This window comes from Rhipicephalus microplus, chromosome 1, assembly GCF_043290135.1.
Source record: "Rhipicephalus microplus isolate Deutch F79 chromosome 1, USDA_Rmic, whole genome shotgun sequence".
Taxonomy (NCBI): domain Eukaryota; kingdom Metazoa; phylum Arthropoda; class Arachnida; order Ixodida; family Ixodidae; genus Rhipicephalus; species Rhipicephalus microplus.
Genome location: NC_134700.1, coordinates 105370802 through 105390226, shown reverse-complemented (window position 1 = coordinate 105390226; position 19425 = coordinate 105370802). Strand labels below are relative to the sequence as shown.

Genomic DNA, 19425 nt, shown 5'->3' with positions numbered 1-19425 from the left:
CACGATGCCAAAGGCTCGGAGCTTATAGTCTTTATAATGAATTCTCGTGAGAAATCTGAGTTTGTGGTGTCGTCAGCTAATCACAACTCGAATTCTCCTTGGTGGAATTACGATTGCTCGAGGAACTATAGACGCAGGAAGACAGCATAGAAAATCCTTATGTACAATCAGTGCCCCCGAAATTGGAAACATTACCAGTTCGTTGCAGGTGTTTTTAAACGCAGAGTTGCCAAGTCAAAAGAAGATTACGAAAGGCGGAAGTTCGATTATCTTTCTAAATTCAAGAATAAAAAAGCGTTATTTAGATTCCTACGTTAAAAGAAAATAACTCCGCAATCAATAAATGCAGACTCTATCATTTTGTCGGCCAAAGAGATAAAAGCTTCATTAGAATTGTTTGGTAAGGAATCGGAGCAACGATTTGCAGCCAACTATCACCACCTCCTTCACATGCGCTAAGGGACGAGTACTTTACAGAAGTTTCCAGGTATGAATTGTCCCAAGTGTTAGCTAACTTGCCACCAGCGGCTCCGGGCTCCCACGAAGTTACTTTGTTCATGTTGAAAATAATGAATAAAGACTGCTAAGAATACCTATTGGATATAATCATCTACTCTTTAAGTATGGCATAGCTTCAACTGAAGTGGAAAATAGCAAAGGTAATACCAATACTGAAAGTCTCGTGGAAAGGATACGTTTTGGATAACATTGGACTTGTTGCGTTAACCTCAAACTTTGTGAAAGTAATTGAGAGAATCCTAAACGTTCAAATAACAAGTTTCATCAATGAGAGAGAAATTCTAAATAAATCCCTAATTAGCTTCAGATCCGGATGCTCCATATGGCAGGCCCATATAGACCTTGAAAGTCGCATAAAATTAACTAAGTGTGAAGGAAAAAATGCTGCGCTCGTCACTCTCGATGTAGCAAAAGCGTATGACAGCGTTGCGCATATAGTGTTAATCAACCAGCTGCACAACCTTAACTTCCAAACTATACACAGTCATGGATAGCAGAATTTTTACGCAATAGAACGTTTTACTGTTACAAAAGTGGCATCTCGTCTTTTAAATATGTGCAAACAAGAGGTGTTCCGCAAGGGGCCGTCTTTACCACGGTGTTGTTAAATATTTTGATGATCTCTGTACCATAGCACCAAGACGTCCACACTCATGTGTATGTGGACGACATTGCATTCTTTTCAGCAGAAGAGGACATTCATAAGCTATTTCAAATATTTTTATTTTTTTATTTTATTTATTCATTTTTCGGACAGTACAAAAAGCATTGCCCGCGGTCAGGACAAAAGGAGGTGGTTAGCCCCCTGACATGGTCCTGCTCGCGCTGCGCGTAACAGTAGCAATAGAAACAATATATATTATTGCAATGCGCACACATAAACATATATACATACATAAAATATATACATACAAATAAAAAAGGAACAAAAAAATTACTATTGTAACAATAGAAATCATTGCTGAGCACACATAACATATAGACATACACAAAAATATATACATACAAATAAAAAAAGCTATAAATAACCATTATAACAATAGTATTCATTGCTGAGCACACATAAACATATATATATATATATATATATATATATATATATATATATATATATACACAAAAATATATACATACAAATAGTATGAGAGACTGTAGCTCACCCTACCATGCTGAGAGTGCATTTATCCTAAGTGTTAAAGAGGGACCCAATTGTCATTTTGAATTTTTTTGAGTTGGTGCTCGATCCTGCTAGTTCAATTATTGCAGGATGCTCATTACATAACTTCATAATTTGGAAGTCTATTGTTTGCATTCCATAGTTTGTGCGTGTTCTTTCCACAACTATGTGTGTTTTACGAAGGTCGTGGCCGGTGTTCCTGCTTAAATAACGACGGCTAAATGAACCCCAGTCTCCCGATACTTCGCAATATATGTACATCGACAATTTTATTTTGTAAACAAGGCAGTATTGTGGAATTCTGTACTTTAACATGAGAGCTGACGCATCTACATTATACCCCGAATTAAGTAGTCTAACTGCTTTCCTCTGTAAAGAAGAAAGCTTTTCATTATCAGTCTTAATTCCTGTTCCCCACACTAACGAGCAGTAACTAAAATGAGAATGTACTATAGAAAAATACAATTCCTTCTTTAAGTTAGTTGTTAAAAAGTTACGTAAACGGTTCAACATGCCTATAGACTTCGCTACCTTCATCCTTACATTGTTCACGTGTATTGACGAACTTAAATTTGATTGAAAATAAACGCCTAGAAACGAATGATTGTGTACTAGATCTAGTTGCGAATCGCCGTAGTATAGTTTCATAATGTAATTTACTTCTTTATTTTTAGGATAGAAAAGCATGAACTTTGTCTTTTTAACATTTATTTTTAGTTTATTAGAAGATACCCAGAGATTAAGCTCTTTCAACCAGTTGTTTGACATCGCCTCTAGCTCCTTCAAATCATTCCCAGAAAAGAAAACAGTCGTATCGTCAGCATACATTAATACATTCCCAGTAAAAGGGATATTAACAATATCATTCACATATGTTATAAATAGTAGAGGGCCCAGTACAGAGCCTTGGGGCACACCATATTTGAGAACAGTTTCTTCAGATTGAGCATCCTGGAGACAAATGTACTGTAGTCGATTGTGCAAATAACTACGGATAAGATTTTGTGCTTTACCTCTAAAGCCGTATGCTTCAAGTTTACGGAATAAAATTTCGTGTTTGATGGAGTCGAATGCTTTTTGGAAATCTAGATATATAGCGACTGTAAATAACCTGTTTTGAATATTTTGGATGATTTTATCTTTTATTCGTACAAGTGCTTTTTCTGTAGACTTTCCCTTTTGAAATCCGAACTGTTGCTCTACAATAACATTTTTCGCTGACAAAAATTGATTAAATCGCGTGCATAAGACTTTCTCTGCAACTTTAGCAAATATTGATAGTACAGATATTGGTCTATAATTACCCAACTCATTACACTTGCCGCCTTTATGAGTAAATCACACGAGCAATTTTTAACCTATAAGAATAGATACCTGTTGATATCATTTCATTAAAAATGTGCGTTAATGGCTTTGCAATGTCATGTGCCACGGCCTTAACTGGTGAAGCTTTTATGCCGTCTTCTCCGGCAGCTGATGTGTTATCAAGAGAACCTAGAATAGACATGATTTCATCTTCTGAAGTAGGACAAATAAATAAAGTGTCTTTCACAGCACAATACACGTACGTCATATAACTTCGTTGTGGGTGCACAGTATGGAGGGGTTCAGCAGCTCCAACATTGATAAAATAATTGTTTAACAAGTTTGCTAAAGAATCTCCAGAATACCTCACGCCATCGACTTCTAATTCCGCTGGTACTCCTGATGAAGGGGTACTTGTCAATTCACGAAAGACCTTCTATGTCTTACGACTGTTTTGGGCGACGCTTTCAAACTTGCGTTCAAAAAAGGCAACTTTGGCCTTCCTTAGGTCGACATTTAACCTATTTCTAAACTTCTTAAATTCCTGTAATATTTGAAGATCGCGTGTTTTTAGAAAATTAGCAAATAATTTTTCTTTTTGTTTAATACAATAATAAAGGTCGCTCGTGATCCATGCCTTCCGGGTCTTTCTGTGCTTTACTACTGTTGTTAAAGGAAAAGCAGTATTATAACTGTGCTGTAATTTTGACACAAATATTTCATATGATTTAGATGGATTTTGCTCGGAGTACACGTCTTCCCAGTTTGTGCTGACGACTAGAGACTGAAATAAAGTGATGCTGCGCTGATTTATGCGTCTCGTAGTGAACTTTTCTGCACTGGAATCATTATGCGTTGGAAAATTGCAAATATGGATAAATGATCACTGATATTTGAACCCAGGACACCAGAGCAAGTTTTAGCCTTTGGTACATTTGTAAAGCATAAGTCAATGAGCGTATCACACTGTGAAGTAACCCTGGTGGCCTGGTGAATTAGGTTATCGCAGTTATTCGCAAGCATAACTTCAAGTAGCTGAAATTTTGCTTGATTATCGGTAAACTTATTTACATTAAAATCACCGACCATAATGACGTTTCATTTATTAGCATTGGCATAATGTAGTGGCGTCTCGACATAGTCAAGAAAGTTTGAGAGTGCCGCCTGAGGCGGCTGGTAAACAACAGCTATAAGAAAGTTGCGGCACACAATGGCAACCGTTTCGAAATCATCGCACATGCAAGTAAACTCTCTCAGAGTGTAGAAGTGATTACGTTGGTGAACATAAAAGGACACGCCCCCACCACGCCTCCCGGAACGGTAAACAGAAACATGCTTATAATCGACAAAATTGTGCACTTCTCCGTCATCTGAGTACGAAGTTTCAGACAAAGCTAAAACATCAAAACAACAATCTAACTGAGATAAATAGGCCTCGGTTTCTACATGTTTATTTCTGAGGCTTCTTGCGTTCATGTGAAAACGTGAAGCGTGTTTCTTACGAAAGCAATCCTCAACTTGTACTAAGCTATTGAAATGCTCTGAAGTTAAATGAGTAGCCATTGTTTACTAGAATCAAGGGAATTTCTAATCAGGGGGTGTTACGTAATTTTGGCCAGATCATCCTCGATTGAGATTTTGATTGCGCGCATGTCAGGCTGCTTGCGCACCAAGATTCTGCCCTCTGAAGTCCAGATGAACTGATAATCTTTTTCTCTTGCTCTTTGCTTCACCATCCAGAGCAGTTGTTTGTTTGCTGTGGTCAAGTTGTCAAAGAATTTCACTCCCGGAAGCCTGTTTATTAGTTGCTTTCGTTTCGCGAACCATTTTGCCCTTACTGCTCTCGATGAAAATCTGAGGATAGCGACTGGAGGCTTGCCTTCTTTGGTCGGGAGGCGGTGCAGCCCGTCAATGTCATCCTCAGATAGTTCAGAGATGTCAAGACAGCGCGCTGTTTTATTAACTTCTTCAAAGAGGCTTTCATTCTCGCGAGGAGTAATGCCGTGATTTCTATATTTTGTCTTCTACTGTACTGCTCCAATTCGCTCACTTGTCGTTTCAACACCGTAGTTTGCGTAACTTCCGGCAACTTTTCTACAGTTTCGTCTCGGCGACGCAAATCAGAAATGTCCTTCTCTTGCCGAGTGATACCCAGGCAGCACGCCGCCGTTGGACCAATCTTGGACCAACATCGGCTAACATCGGCACCGACGTCGGGCCGACGTCGGAAGTGCAACTTCTTCCAATGTCGGGCCAACGTTCAAGCCAATGATGGGCCGACGTTTTGCCGATGTTTTAGCCAGTATGCAACCAACATTGGGCCGACGAAGGCCCATCGTATTGCCAACAAAGCTGCCAATGTTCGGCCAACATTGGGCCATATTTCAGCCAATCACATGCCATTTTTACGCCGATGTTTGCAGCACGACGAATATTGGCTACGGATTTACGACCGACATTGGACCAATCCAGGGCCACATTGCAGCCAATCAAATGCCGTTATTACACCGATGTTTCCTGCACGACGAATATTGGCTACTGATTGGCTTGCCATTATGTAACCATTATTAGTAAGCAATTTTTCTTACCGGAAGATTTAAACAATATGCCTCGATGACCCGCTCTTGTAGCTTTGCAGCCCTGTATACTTGGGGCAAGAGAAAGTTGAATGCTGAGAACTGAAAGCAGTTACTCGATCTATTTCATCTTTTATACCTCATTCCCTTTGCTAACACTAGAAGTGTAGTTTATTTTTTTACCAATTTATATTTTGCAATAGCGAGTGCTTTATTTGGTACTGATATTTGGTACAGCAGATCGAAAAAAGTCGTTAGGAAGTAAATGCTGAAAGCGTATGTCCCCCACTTGCAATCCCCACATATGTCCCCCACATGGTGATCGAGAATATTCATAGTTTAGAGCATTTTTTGTAACTAAAACATGGTGATGGTGCTTCCGAATCAGCATAAGCTAGCCGAACAGTGCACCACCGACAGTCTGCAGACTATTTATTCTTTGTTTTTTTTATTTATTTGGTACAACAAAAAATGTATACATTGAAAAATATATATACACAACTAAAAAAGGCCCGCTCTACTGCAGGTCAGGTTGCGTTGGGGGTACAGTGACAGTGGTGCTGTCAAGGCCCTGGCTGCTGTGGCTGGGCAGGAAGCCAGCTGCCACGAGCAGCCGATAATCTGCACTCTGAGAGTGGGGATCACCGGGCTGCTCCACAACAAATGCTTCTCTGAAGCGCCGCTTCCTGCCCCCACAGCGTTCACCAGACCCTGGCAGCCACTCTTAATAAAGTTGAGGGCCTCCGCCTGGTCGCACCCTGCTTTTTGGCAGATGACATCTGCATACAAGAACAGAAATACCATAGTACACATGAAGCACTGCAGTACAGAGAATACACAAGGGTACACACACATAAAACAATGAACAAGTCTAACCTGTCACTAATCTACAGAGCCTCAGGTTCACAAAGGCCCTTTTCCCTTTTCTGCCATGAAGGCTGTACAGCACTTGCACGTCATGTGCCAATACAGCCTTCATGGCATTCACACCAATTTCTCGGAGGCTACGTCCCCCAATCTGCAGGAGGTGCTTGCGGTGTAAAAAAATGCAAGAAGCATAGATGGGGTAAACGCAACAGCGCATCGAAATGTTTTCATGATAAAAATCTGCAAGAAGAGGACACTAAAAACAACAACTTGAATTTTTGGGCATCACAACATTTCATTGTTTTTTTTTTACGCTAACTTCAACTCACTTGACCTAAAATGGTTTCCACATCAGCCCTCTCACACTCAGTGTGAGAACCTTTCGGAGTCCTTCTCTGAATGCAGTTTCGCTGTTATGAAATCAAATACAACACTGTTATAACCCTTAATAAATATTGATTCTAGCTATGAAATAGTATAATTACTTTGTACAGTGCTCAAATTCCAGTACACGTTTCTTCGAGGTTACAATGTCTTTGCCTGAATTTTGACCAAGAGTAGCTTCTACAGGTGAGAAACGATAAAATATGTGGAATTCAAAAAGAAGCTTGGACATGTTTTTAATCAATGCATTGTAAGCAGAGCACGACAAGATAAATGAACATGATCAAGGCGTACTAAGAGGCAACCTTAGAGCGACCAAATCTTGGTCATAGATGAAACTGATAGAAAAATAAAGGTCGCACTAGATGGTCGCACCATTTGCTGTTTATATTTTTCTGTGATAGCCAACAAAGAGGCATGTCGCTATAGAAATTTCATCACAATAAACAAAGGTGCATTTCTCTTCACACTGCGAAATTGGGTGCATGTTAGATTTTTAAAAAAGTAAGAAATCGGCTAACACAAGGCAGGGTGAACTGTAGCTCAAAGTAGAGAGAGCCGCAGCGGACACGAAATAGGGTGATAAATGAACAAAATTACTGAATGTCTGTTTTAAGCAGGCTATTGCTAGTCACTGGCCATCAAACACACGATGCCGCCTACATCGTCTGCTAGCTTAGGACAGTTCACTCGGACTTCACAGACTATAGTAAATACAGTCGAATCTCATTAATTCCAACACACTTAATTCGAACTGACGCTGTGGTCCTATCAAAGCTATATTGCGCTTCGAAAATGCTCTCAGCACCCCGCCCAATCCTGCGGTGGCACTTCAGACACCTCATCGCTGTGGTTGAAGAAGAAAATGAAGAAAAGGAAAGAAAAGACTGCGGTGGAATGTTTGCCAAATGCCAATCTGCGACATTCCTGTGCCCCGCTTCGACTTTTTCCGTCCCTGCCACGTAGAGACCCTTCTCTTCTTAACACTGCGCATGAAGAGAAAGAGGGGAAAAAAGCTGTCGCAGAGAGTTGGCTCTCTCATGCCGATCTGCAACGCGCCGGTGTCACGCTTCCCTGTTTTTCGTTCCTGCTATGTAGAGACTCTTCTCCTTTCAACACCGCGCATGAAGAGAGAAAAAAAAAAGCTGCCGCGGAGTGTTTCTCTCTCGAATGCCGATCTGCTTTTCTCCAGGTGGAGACGCTCCTCCATTCTCATCATGTGCTGGCCACGCTCCGGCTGCAGCGCAGATGGTAACAGTGGAAACACAGTTGTCTTCGAAGAGTGTCAGCACTGGACATTGCCGCGCGCAACTTCTTTTGCCAGGAGAATACTGAAGCCGAAGTACAAATGCTTTGCAAGCTGCACGCAAAACTTGTTGACTCGTTGCAAAGCCAACGTGTACAGACATGTATTGACTACTTTAATTAATGACGGATGTCCTGTAATTTGTGAATAAAACTTCTCCATGCACATGCATCACTGCATGGTGAGCCCTCCGCTCGTTTACCGTATTTACTCTATTCTACCGCGCCGTCAATTGTAACGCGCGCCCCGTTTCCACGAAAAAAAAAACAAAAACAAAAAAAACTAAGAGATCGGTTGCAAAGCGCACCCTTTTTTCTCGTTGGCCCGCTTGATCACACCACTCGCGAAAACGACTCTTTTTGAGAGCGTCTTCCGTTTAAATATGAAGTACGGGGGAAGCTTATGCCTATCTGACGTGCAACAGAGCATTGCTGTCACTCTAGTTTTACCGTGGCCCGATGTCAGTACACAAACTTGCTTCGCCCCCTTCTAGACGGTTGTGGTGCCAAGCATGTCGAAGTAAAGAGGCGTGTGATCGGCATTCCCGATTTGCCCAAGCAGGTAGCCGTTGTTGTGCCGCAAGTTTAGGAGGAACCTCTGAAGACTCTGAAGCTTTTCTTCGTACTCCTCCGGCAACTTCCGGCATATGCCCGTTCGCCTTCGGAGGGAAAAGCCTTTTCTCTTCATAAAGTTCGTTAGCCAGCACCTGCTCGCTTTAAAATGGCTCTGCATTAGCCCTTTTTCTAAGGCTAACTGCATAGTCTGCACTTGGAGCAGTTCTGTCGTCACGGGCCGCTGTGCCGCTCACTGCTTAATCACATACTCGCCGAGCAGCTCTTCAATTTGTGGAAACCGACCCTGCTGTGGTCCACTGAAGCCTTTGCGTGAATCTTTGCTGTCGACAATATTCTGCTTTTGTTTCCGCCAGTCCCGCACGCACGTTTCGGGAACTCCGAATGACCGCGATGCGGCCCGATTTCTGTCCGTTCCGGCACACGCGACGACTTTTCTTTTAGAAGCAGCATTGTGGTGCACTCGTCGAGTTTTTGGAGTCGTCCCTACCATGCCGTCAATGCTAATGTACTACAAGATGACGAACTCCTCAGCACACGTATGAAGTGCCGCGCATGGGAAACACATAGGCAGAAATGACCGACGCGCCATGCCGACGCACGTAGGGGGCGGCCATTTTGTAAGTGGCGATGGCAAAAGAATGACCATATTAATTTTTTTTCGTACTCGATTCTAACGCACATGTGATTTATGAACTCTCTTAACCGGAAAAAAGGTGCGTGTTAGATTCAAGTAATTACGGTAACTTTCATTATTTTGAACTTCTTTTAATTTGAACAAATTTTCTGGCCTCTTTGAGTACGAATTATTCATATTCGACTGTAGTACAGTGGCTCATGAGATAACCTGACTAGTTTGTTTCCCGAAACACAGTATCTTAAAGCAGTACTAAATTTCTGCATGTTACATAGGCATATTAGAAATCAAGAAATATACACCAAAGCCGCAGCCACAGCTTTACTCTGCACAGCTGCCTCTGCTGCCTCCACTTCTCCAATTGTACCAGCAGGCAGCCGGGGAAGGTCAGAGGGGCGCTGTGCTGGCTGGGCGTGCTGAGGCACGGACAAGAGCCGTACCTTGTGCTTCAGCTGTCGCACCTCCTGCAGAACCTCTCTTTGTTGCTGCCGGATGCCGAGTTGGATCCGCAGGATCCGTAGCAATAGAGCTTAAACATACAAGAGTACATACCATATTTACTCGCACAATTTGCATCCTCACATAATTTGCTCACCAGTATAATTAGCCAGCCTGCTTTACTACAAGAAACTTTTTGCTCGCATACTTTGCCCTCCCCAACCAGCCCGAGCCACCTTGCCAGCACACACACAGACACATTTGACTTCATGATGCTCTGGTCAGGCACATCTCTTGTCGAGCAGGCGAGTGCAGTCTTACACAAAATGGACTGAGTGCAAGGTCCCTTCTTCCATGAACTTTTATGCTTTCCCTAGATTATCGAACTTGAAAACTGAAACCTGTTTATGTGTAGTCCGAAATGCCTAAAGGTTTGCCTCCTATCTTCCCACCTCTTCCACGACAAGAATGTATTCCCGAGACACAGCACAGATGTTGAACGCGTGCAAGGACCTGTCACATCAACTAGATGAGGCAGGTTTTCACACTCATTTTTTTTTCGGTTTCGCCATCTGGCCATTGCGTTTTTACCGTTCCTTGTGATAGGCTACAATAATTATATACGAGGCAGATTGCTGTTATAAAGCTTACTGAAGAAAACTGAAACCGTGCTACCGCTAAGCACATCAGCGTGGAGTTCTTCGACATGCAATATTCAGTATGGGTGCCAGCAGAAGAGTGCGTTGAATAAGACTTAGCATAGAAGCTTGGGTGTGTTGGTTAGATATCGGAGGGAACACAACGCAATAGAAGACTGGGACAAGGAATGGACACACACACACATGAAGGGCGACACACACAGCACTGTGTTGGCATCGCGCTTCCTTGTCTGCATCTTACTTTACGTTGGGTTCCCGACAATTATTGGAGAGTACTTATGTTCTCTGGTATAACCCTGTCATGGAAACTGGTTTTTGTGAGCACTGTTCGGAAGAACTTCAAGAAAATGGGGGCATTTGAACAGGCTTAACAAACAAATGACAATCCACTTTGAGACAGCTGTGACAGCGCCTGCAACATATATTCCCAGTTGAGCTTTTAGGCCAGCAATTCCTACTAGCTTCGCACATGACCGAATTGACAAAAAAAGTACACATAATACGCGAGTATATACCGCATTTGACTTTGTAGCTTTGATGAACCAGGCAGATACACAAATTTATCCAAAACTCCATTGATTCTGTTGCAAAATTATTCAACAAACAAATTGCGATGTTATCCATGTTACTACACGATTGTGGCACTTTACCATTGCAGCTTTCCAGGAGGCACACATAGTGCAGCGTTAGTTCACCACTCGCAGTTAATTGTATGCAGTAGGTTGCTCACAGCAACTGACTGCATGCAATGGTGAACATCTTGCATGCTTTCACCGCTGTTTCAGCATGCTGGCTGCTTCCCATACGGCTATCAATTGATGTTCACAAAATTGGGAAGATGAAGAAAGACTACACAGTGCCCTCTGGCCGCCCTATACTCCAAACTCCAGCCAACAAACAAACAAAAGAAACAGAAGTATGCAAATGAATATTATTCCTAATGCAGCTGAAATGGAGTGTAGTTTTCACCAATTTTGGGTGTTAAGTCAATATGGAGTGAGTTAACTTGATAATGTAGCTTTTCTCATAACAGTGTTCACTCTATTGTAACACAAGGAGTGACTTCATAGCATCTAGAAGGAAAAATAGAATCTTCAGTATTTGATAGAAATGTGAGGCTCTATCTTAAAACAACAATAATCTGGAAAAAGAACTCATTACATTCGAAAAAAAAAGGTAGCACAGTTGATCCCCTTTACAAGAGACACTGATGTAACAGACAAACGGGGATAAGAGGCACCAGTGTGCAGGCTGACATTTGGCCCATCATGCATCAGGCACTCCGTAGATGCGCCAGTGCAGCCGGGAGCCCTGCAGTCAAGCATGCTGAGCAAGACTGTTGACAACTGTACAATGACAAATTGCCACAAAATTTCAAAACTTCATTTCACAGACTTCTGCAAAAGCTTCTTACACTCTTGCATAATTTTTGCACAAGCTTCTCTCATTCTTGCGTGATTTTCGTCAGAACATATAAGTGTTGGAAGTTTTATGTCCCCAAAAACTTGCACAATACAAATAGCATACATTAAAGTCTATCACTTAATACGTGCATAGTGTAACAATGAAAGGAAACTCACGCATGGTTTGCTCCGAGCCTTCCCCGTGCGGTGCATCCTTGAGCCTTGCTGAGCACTGTACAGCTAGAGCAAAGTAGCATCAATCCAGTGTTAATGGCAGGTTAACAAGACAACAAAACTAACCCCCATATTCATAAACGCTCCCCGACTGGACTTTCACCCTTCACTTGACAGAGTTGAGCACTGTGCCGCTGCTCATTTGAAAGCGACGCTGCTGCGCTACTCGAGAATCACAGCAGATTATTGCTGACATGCAGCAATTTTCTCTGCTTAGAGACGGCGCTCCCATCAGCAATCTCAAGTGATGGTGAAGCGTTGAGTGGAGGGACGTTCTAGAATACGGGGGTAAGATTGGTTGCAAGAACACTACAATAGACACACTTAATTTTTACACTTCATCTATATTGTACAGCTACATACATTCTGCATCCTTATAATGCAACATATACGTACAGGCTTATAAAGTAAACACTGTAGGCTGCTCAAATAACACCTACACAAAAAAATTACCCAAACGTGGCCATGCGCAAAGTACTTTTATTTGAAACTCACAAAACTTTTGCGGTGATGGAGAATAAATAAGACAGGTTACGCTTGGAAGCACATGAGACCTTCGCAGCTTTCATAAAGTACAAAAAACAATATGGTATGTGTGTGTGTATGTACGCATGAAGCTTCAGCCTTTACATACGGTTTCTTGAAAGAATCGACTACGAATTTTATGGCACCTGTGTCCTTCAGCGCAATTGAGAGCCTGCTGATCAGTGTGTGCAATTGTGGAATAGTTACATGGAAAATGGCGTGAAACACCTAACATCAAATTTTTCTAGCTAGGAAATATGCAGCTGTGTATACAAAACACATGCTGCAAACAGTGGGAGGTGACCACAAGAGTGATTTGAGCGTAAGCGGCCGTATTCCGCATTCATGCACCCCGCCATTTTCAACTGTTGCCCAAAAGCAGCACCACTTCAGCGTGCTACTTTTTTTTACATCATAAACAGCACGGAATACAGCGAGGACGAAAACAACATATGCAATTAAATTTTGAGCACTATTTATGGTGCGCATGATTGATTGATTGATATGTGGGGTTTAACGTTCCAAAACCACTATATGATTATGATAGACGCCGTAGTGGAGGGCTCCGGAAATTTAGACCACCTGGGGTTCTTTAACGTGCACCTAAATCTGAGCACACGGGCCTACAACATTCCCGCCTCCATCGGAAATGCAGCCGCCGCAGCCGGGATGCGATCCCGTGCCCTGCAGGTCAGCAGCCGAGTACCTTAGCCACTAGACCACCGCGGCGGGGATGGTGCGCATGAAAAAAAAATAGGCCTTTGTACAACGACGAATTCATAATTTGCCTTCACGGACCTTCTGTTAGGCTGCACCACATACAGATTTTTTGTGGCTTTCAAAAGAGATTTTAAAAAAAGAAAAAAAATAACCGTGTTTACTCTCGTCATGAGCGCACTCACTAAGTCACCCTCATTTCAGTCGCCAAAATTTTGAATTTTTTTTTTCTTCCACATATTAAACACACACCCTACGTTCATCCACTGAAGTCCCACGGGCTCCCTCCCCCCCCCTTGCCGCCTTCACTCGCTGCCACGTGCCATTTTGTTTTTGTTTCTATTTGTTCACGGAACGTCCCCTGTCTTTTTTAAATATCTCTTGTAACATATGTGGCATTATCTTGTTCCCGAGGTGCCACAGGTACTCTGCTATGTAGATGCACCATTAAACTAGCATTTTTGATCAACTGTGCATTTCTGATGTTTACCTTGCAAGTACGTAAAACTGGCATGCATCTTGATCTACGATACACATGTGGCTTGTCTCACTTTGAAGGAAAAGTTAGCATACAATGGTGTAAATGCTTAGAATTTGAAATATTGAGGCAGCAACACACCGGAGATGATCATATGGTAAAGAAACGAGTGCTGCCTTATTACTGGCAAGTTGTCACTTATATGTACAAATAAATTTTGCGAGCTAAAAAAAGTACAAAAGCACAGCGAGGTTATGATGTGGTTCAACCTGTGGATTCGCTTCATTTATCACGCCATATGATGAAGCTTCCTTTGGTAAAACTGCCCAGATAAGAAAAAAAGTTTGCTGTCCAATACAGCAACTATACAAAGTGTGCACGTGCATCTCGCAGCGCCTTTTCGTCACTTCCGAAATGCGCCACCAACATGCCCGGGCACCAACCGAATCTATCGCCTACAACTGCCATGTTGTCTCCTCGTGCTTGCACCCGTTTAGTTTTGCCTCACGATGCAAGTTTGAGAAATTATGAGCTGCTAGTGAGGCAAGTTGATTTAGTAGTCCACGCAGAGGGAGCAGAGCTTAGGGTGTTTCTTCGCTGAAAGTTATAACCTAAAATTGAGAACGCACATTCCGATTTTCCTAAAAGTACCAGCGTATTTGGTTGGTGCAGATTAACAAAAGCTACTTGAAGAAACTTTGCAATATTTGCATCTTCAGGTGCAACTTCATTAAGGGTAAGTGCCATAGCCAAGTATTTACCTGCAAACAGACATAGCTTACCAAGATACTGTACATACAAACTTGTCCGCAGTCAAAATCATGATGGCGAGGAAGGCGGTTAAAATCGTGATGGCGATCGCGGAGATTTGGTATTGCATTGAAACAAACTATAAAGAATGGGAAACAATATTAGTTCACTTTGAAGCCGATCGGTTCAAGTTGGTCGTCAGGATTTTTTTAATTAGTCAATTAATTCTATACACGGTCTCTATCATGTTCAGTGACTCCACTGTACATTAGCATACAACAAAACAAAATACAAAGTGAAAAGTGTGTTAAAGCATACGCGGAAAATAAAGTGATGACTGGCATTACCGCGGCAGACACCACGCAAAGTCGCTATCTGCTTGTATATTTTTCTCGACTATTTCCACAAATTGCAATCAAAGAGGCTCAAGCTCAACATCAGCACTGTTTAAAACACTTGGGGGGGGGGCGGCATTGCCACTTTGGTGGCGTAGGCCGTGACAATATATTCATAATATTATATCTCTTGTAAGCTTGCCTAGCTCTGCACGACTAGTTTTCGATGGGAGCAGCTGCGCTTCGCACATCCACTCTTAAAATTGCGGCTCGAGAGATTTTGAGCTTTCACTTGTTTTTGGGCCAGGCAATTTGTAGTGAAAGCAAGATAATAGGCCCTCATAGGTTGTGGCGGGCAGCCGGTGTACGCCGTGGCTGGTGTATGTGTCGCACATCTTGATTATCTGGTCTTGTATCGAGTGAACGAGCGAGGCCTTCCTAATCCAATGAGCTCGTTAAAGTAAGACAACAAAAAACCACAATGCTTCCACATCGTTCACAGCAACAGGTGACGAGCCCCCAACAAACCGCACTGCAGCACGTGAACTGCCGTAGGTACCCAGGGAGTTACCCGGGCATGGCGGGAGAGGGCGACAACGGCAGAAGTGACATCACAAGAACACTATGTATAAAGGGGACATTTAAAGACTTTTTTCCCATTTTTAAACTTCGTGCACTGTTCTGTCACAATTTATTGCTCAGAATAGTTGTATTTTGAAAAGGGCACTAATTCATGAGCCCAATGGTTCAAGAATGAGTGCATTTAGGGGGCCCATTCTACGTTTTACTTATGCCCTTCAAGAACTTGCTTACAGGGCCAAAGTCCTGTTTCAGAAAGAACACGCTAGTGCGTGGCCAGCAGTCCGTCAAGCATTAGTGCTGATAGGATTTGGAAATGCAGCGCATGAGCATCCTCATCTGCTACTTCTCTGCTCATGCTCTCGGGGCTTACTTGCGAGGCACGGTCCTTCGCACTTTTCATTTTCCCACTGTAAATCAACTGATACCAACTCTGCCTTCCATTATTTAATAAACCAATATTTCATGGTCACGAGGACGAGCTTAAAATGTTTGCTACATCAGACCTGAACAGCATTTTGAGTAATCGAAACTTGCTAGTTGCGGCGAGCATTATGCGAAAAATATGATGTGCTTTACGGTGACAACTTGCAAAACACTTGCAAGTTTAAACTATTAAAATCATGCATTTTTTGTGCTCACAGGAAATCCCTGAAGCAGGAGGCACTGGGCTAGATAAATTGCGCAGCAAAAATACGGATGCGCTTTCCAATGCTGTCATGCGTACAGGCGGAGAAATGGCAGACAAAACTGGGCGCACCCTGATTCTATGCGCATGCGTCCCATTCACAAGCCTCGCTGCCAGTTAGCACCACATGGCTCACTGTCCATGAGCTCGCTTGTTTCCTGTAACAGTGGACCATACGGTACACCTATTTAAAAACGAGGATAGAATGTATATAATGCAGCATCTGATGAAGCCATGACGATGTGTTGCTGATGAAATCTGGAACTGTAGTTAGTACCCTTATTGTTAACCAGCCGACCGACTAGCAAAAAGATTTGCGACTGAAATGATGGCATCTACACCTGCCCTTAAAGGGACACTGAACAAAGTTTTTGCCGTCGAGATTTTCAGCCAAAGCAAAAGAGTGGGCCATGAAATTCATAGACAATAATAATTTCAAGCAGAAACTACGAAAAAATACTGAATTTAATGAGCCTTTTACAAAATGCCGCGTCTAGATCTTAGACACGGCATTTTCTAAAAGGTCGCGACATTTATTTTTCAAGTTTTTTTTGTTATTCAAGACAAATCTACGATGCATTGTTCACAGAAAACAAAATTGCCTCGGTAAGATTTCTTTGCGAGCAGCTTACTAATTTTAAGGCAGGCGCGTTGATTCGTGAACTGAAGGATGCGAGTGATCGATCTTGCCTGCTAGTGGCTAGGCGACAAAGGCTTTACCTCATGTCCTGGTGTAGCTAAATCACGCAAATGGAGCAGAAAATGTGCATTATCATTTATTTCACCTAAATATCACACGTATGTGACTTATTGCCGGTGACAGGTGATCAGGATAAAGTCGACAAGTTGTAAATCTGAACAAGAATTCACTCGAATGAAAAACCAACCTATATTCACGTGCACGGTGAAGTCGAACACGTCGTCCGTCAATGTTGTCGCTGATGCCCGAAGGAAAAGAGAAGAGGTCAAGCGACGGGGTCGTCTCTTTCTATAAAGTCGGCGGAACGGCCAGAACGGCCAACACAAAAGGGATAGGGTTGACATTCCTCCATCTGGGCATCAGTCGCTCCACCCGGGCATGCAGCTGCTACTGGTTCTATCCTCTTCCCGACATTGCAGTGTTGCTGCCATACTCACGAACCTTTTTAAAATAAAGCACGCAATCATGTATTATCGTGCGCCATACTAAACTTAAAAACAGTGCGCCGGTACATGAGATCACGAAGCGCGGTCCACGCCATCACAAGAGCAATTAGAGAAATGAAACAAAGAAAACAAAAATGTATAAAATATTTTGTCTCAATACGATCCGCAATCCAGTTTCCTGCAGCGGCTTTTGGCTCTGTATGAACGGCCAAGCCAGTGCCAAGCCAATTTTGCGTCCCTGATCAGCTGTTTGTTTCCATCGAGAATTCAACAGTGAACTGGCAATTTGTTTAGATGATATTGCTAAAGGGCTTGAAATTGAATAGTTCTCTACGTACTACTGCTGTACTTTTCCTCTCTGTTTCCTGATCACAGTGATGAGATTGAGGAGGTTACAATTTAGAAAACAGCAAGTGCAGCTCAAGCATTGCTAGTATCGCTGTTTCGGTTATAAAATGTTACAAAGATTTTGCCCCGCGACCTGCTTGCCGTGTTCGAGCACCCAGTAGAAATTTACGGTGCCGCGTTTGAAAGAGTTGAATAAAATTGCAATATTACGAAAGGAAGGCTCTGAAGCAACATCGCATTTTATCAGGCCTACACCTCGCACACCTAGACGAGTAAAACTCGTCGATATTATCTTGCAAAGCTGTGTATAATATTTAAAACAATTCTTTAGCCCACGATGAATTGTTCTCTCGTGTGGCTTCTCCATTTGGTACTGTCATGTTAACTTACAAAGGCAACTTTCCATATTTAGTCTCTTTAGATGTTGCACACGTGGTGTGTATGCCATACTGATAATTCTCCTCGTAACCTGGGTCCACCTATTTAAACAGCGTCGCACTTTATTTTTCGCAATTGTGTTTGTTTTATACTGTAAGCAAGCTGTGTGATTTCATCAATATTCACGAGTGTTCCCTGACTATACAAACACGTGCGTCTTATTTGGTGCGGTGCACGTTTGTATGTAGCAAAAAATGTCATTTCGTCAGCGTGTGTCTGCATACACTTGCATGCCCTGCAGTACGTGTACATAATTAATGCAGTAAGGACTGCAATGCATAGCCTTGCATGGGACATATATTCCATGCACCCTCAGAGAAATGTTGTTTGTTATGAGCCTACTGTTTATCATTACATTTTTTTTCGTTAATGTTTCATCTCCATATAAAGCAGCTGTATACAGGCACGAGCTTCAGCAGCTTCCTCGTTGTTCCATTTTAAATAAAAACACCAAGCCTACCCGAATCAATGATCTGTTAGCTATCATTACTGTTATGTGTTCTACGATGTACACAAGGACATTCCACGCCATCACAAGAAAATAGGGAGGGAATTGAATGCCCTGCCTGCATGGCTGCGCCGTTTCACAAGATCAGGCGCTGCGCTGTGAAGCTTCCTACCGGCCTGCAGAAATTCAAGGGAGCGTACGATAGCGTGGTTCAAGAGGACTTGTGGGGAATACTAGACACACTGGGTGTAAAAGATGGAGTCACTAATCGTTTAAAGAAAATCTATATAACTAACAAGGTAGTTAAAAAGTGGGAAAAACAGGTATCCAAGCCCACAGTGGTGAAACGTGGACTTAGGCAGGCGTGCCCACTGTCACCCTTCTTATTCATGATGTACCTACAAGGATTAGAGGCCAAATTAGAGGCAAGGGGACTTGGCTTAAACCTCTCTTTAGTCAAACAAGGAAAACTCATTGATCAGGCACTACCAGCATTAATTTACGCAGTTGATATAGTGCTAATGGCCGACACCAAGGAAGATTTGCAGAGGTTGATGGACATCTGCAGTAATGAGGGAGATAGGTTACATTTCAGATTCAGTTAGGAAAAATCAGTAGTCATGATTTTTAATGATAACAAAGGTAGTGAGCTTAGAATACAGGAAGTCACGCTAGAGATAAGAGATAGATACAAATAACTGGGCGTATGGATAAGCAATGGGACCGAGTACCTGAGGGAACACGAAATATGCGTGACGACTAAAGATAACAGGAATGCAGCAGTGATGAAAAATAGGGCACTGTGGAATTACAATAGGTATAATGTTGTAAGAGGAATATGGAAAGGGGTCATGGTTCCTGGGCTGACGTTCGGCAACGTGGTCTTGTGCATGAGG

At 42.5% G+C, this 19425-nt stretch overlaps 2 protein-coding genes across 2 annotated transcripts; both read right to left on the bottom strand.

The window, feature by feature from the left end:
- Positions 1 to 5675: 5675 nt before the first annotated feature.
- Positions 5676 to 6635, bottom strand: LOC142768725 (uncharacterized). Its single transcript, XM_075870734.1, has 2 exons — positions 6454 to 6635; positions 5676 to 6356 (listed from the first exon to the last, which is right to left on the bottom strand). Exons 1-2 carry the CDS (start codon positions 6554 to 6556, stop codon positions 6079 to 6081), a joined length of 381 nt encoding a protein of 126 aa, XP_075726849.1. The 5' UTR covers positions 6557 to 6635; the 3' UTR covers positions 5676 to 6078.
- Positions 6636 to 9603: 2968 nt separating this feature from the next.
- LOC142768716 (uncharacterized) lies at positions 9604 to 17618 on the bottom strand. The gene is made up of 3 exons (XM_075870726.1): positions 17047 to 17618; positions 12021 to 12075; positions 9604 to 9872 (listed from the first exon to the last, which is right to left on the bottom strand). Exons 1-3 carry the CDS (start codon positions 17191 to 17193, stop codon positions 9631 to 9633), a joined length of 444 nt encoding a protein of 147 aa, XP_075726841.1. The 5' UTR covers positions 17194 to 17618; the 3' UTR covers positions 9604 to 9630.
- Positions 17619 to 19425: the final 1807 nt, after the last annotated feature.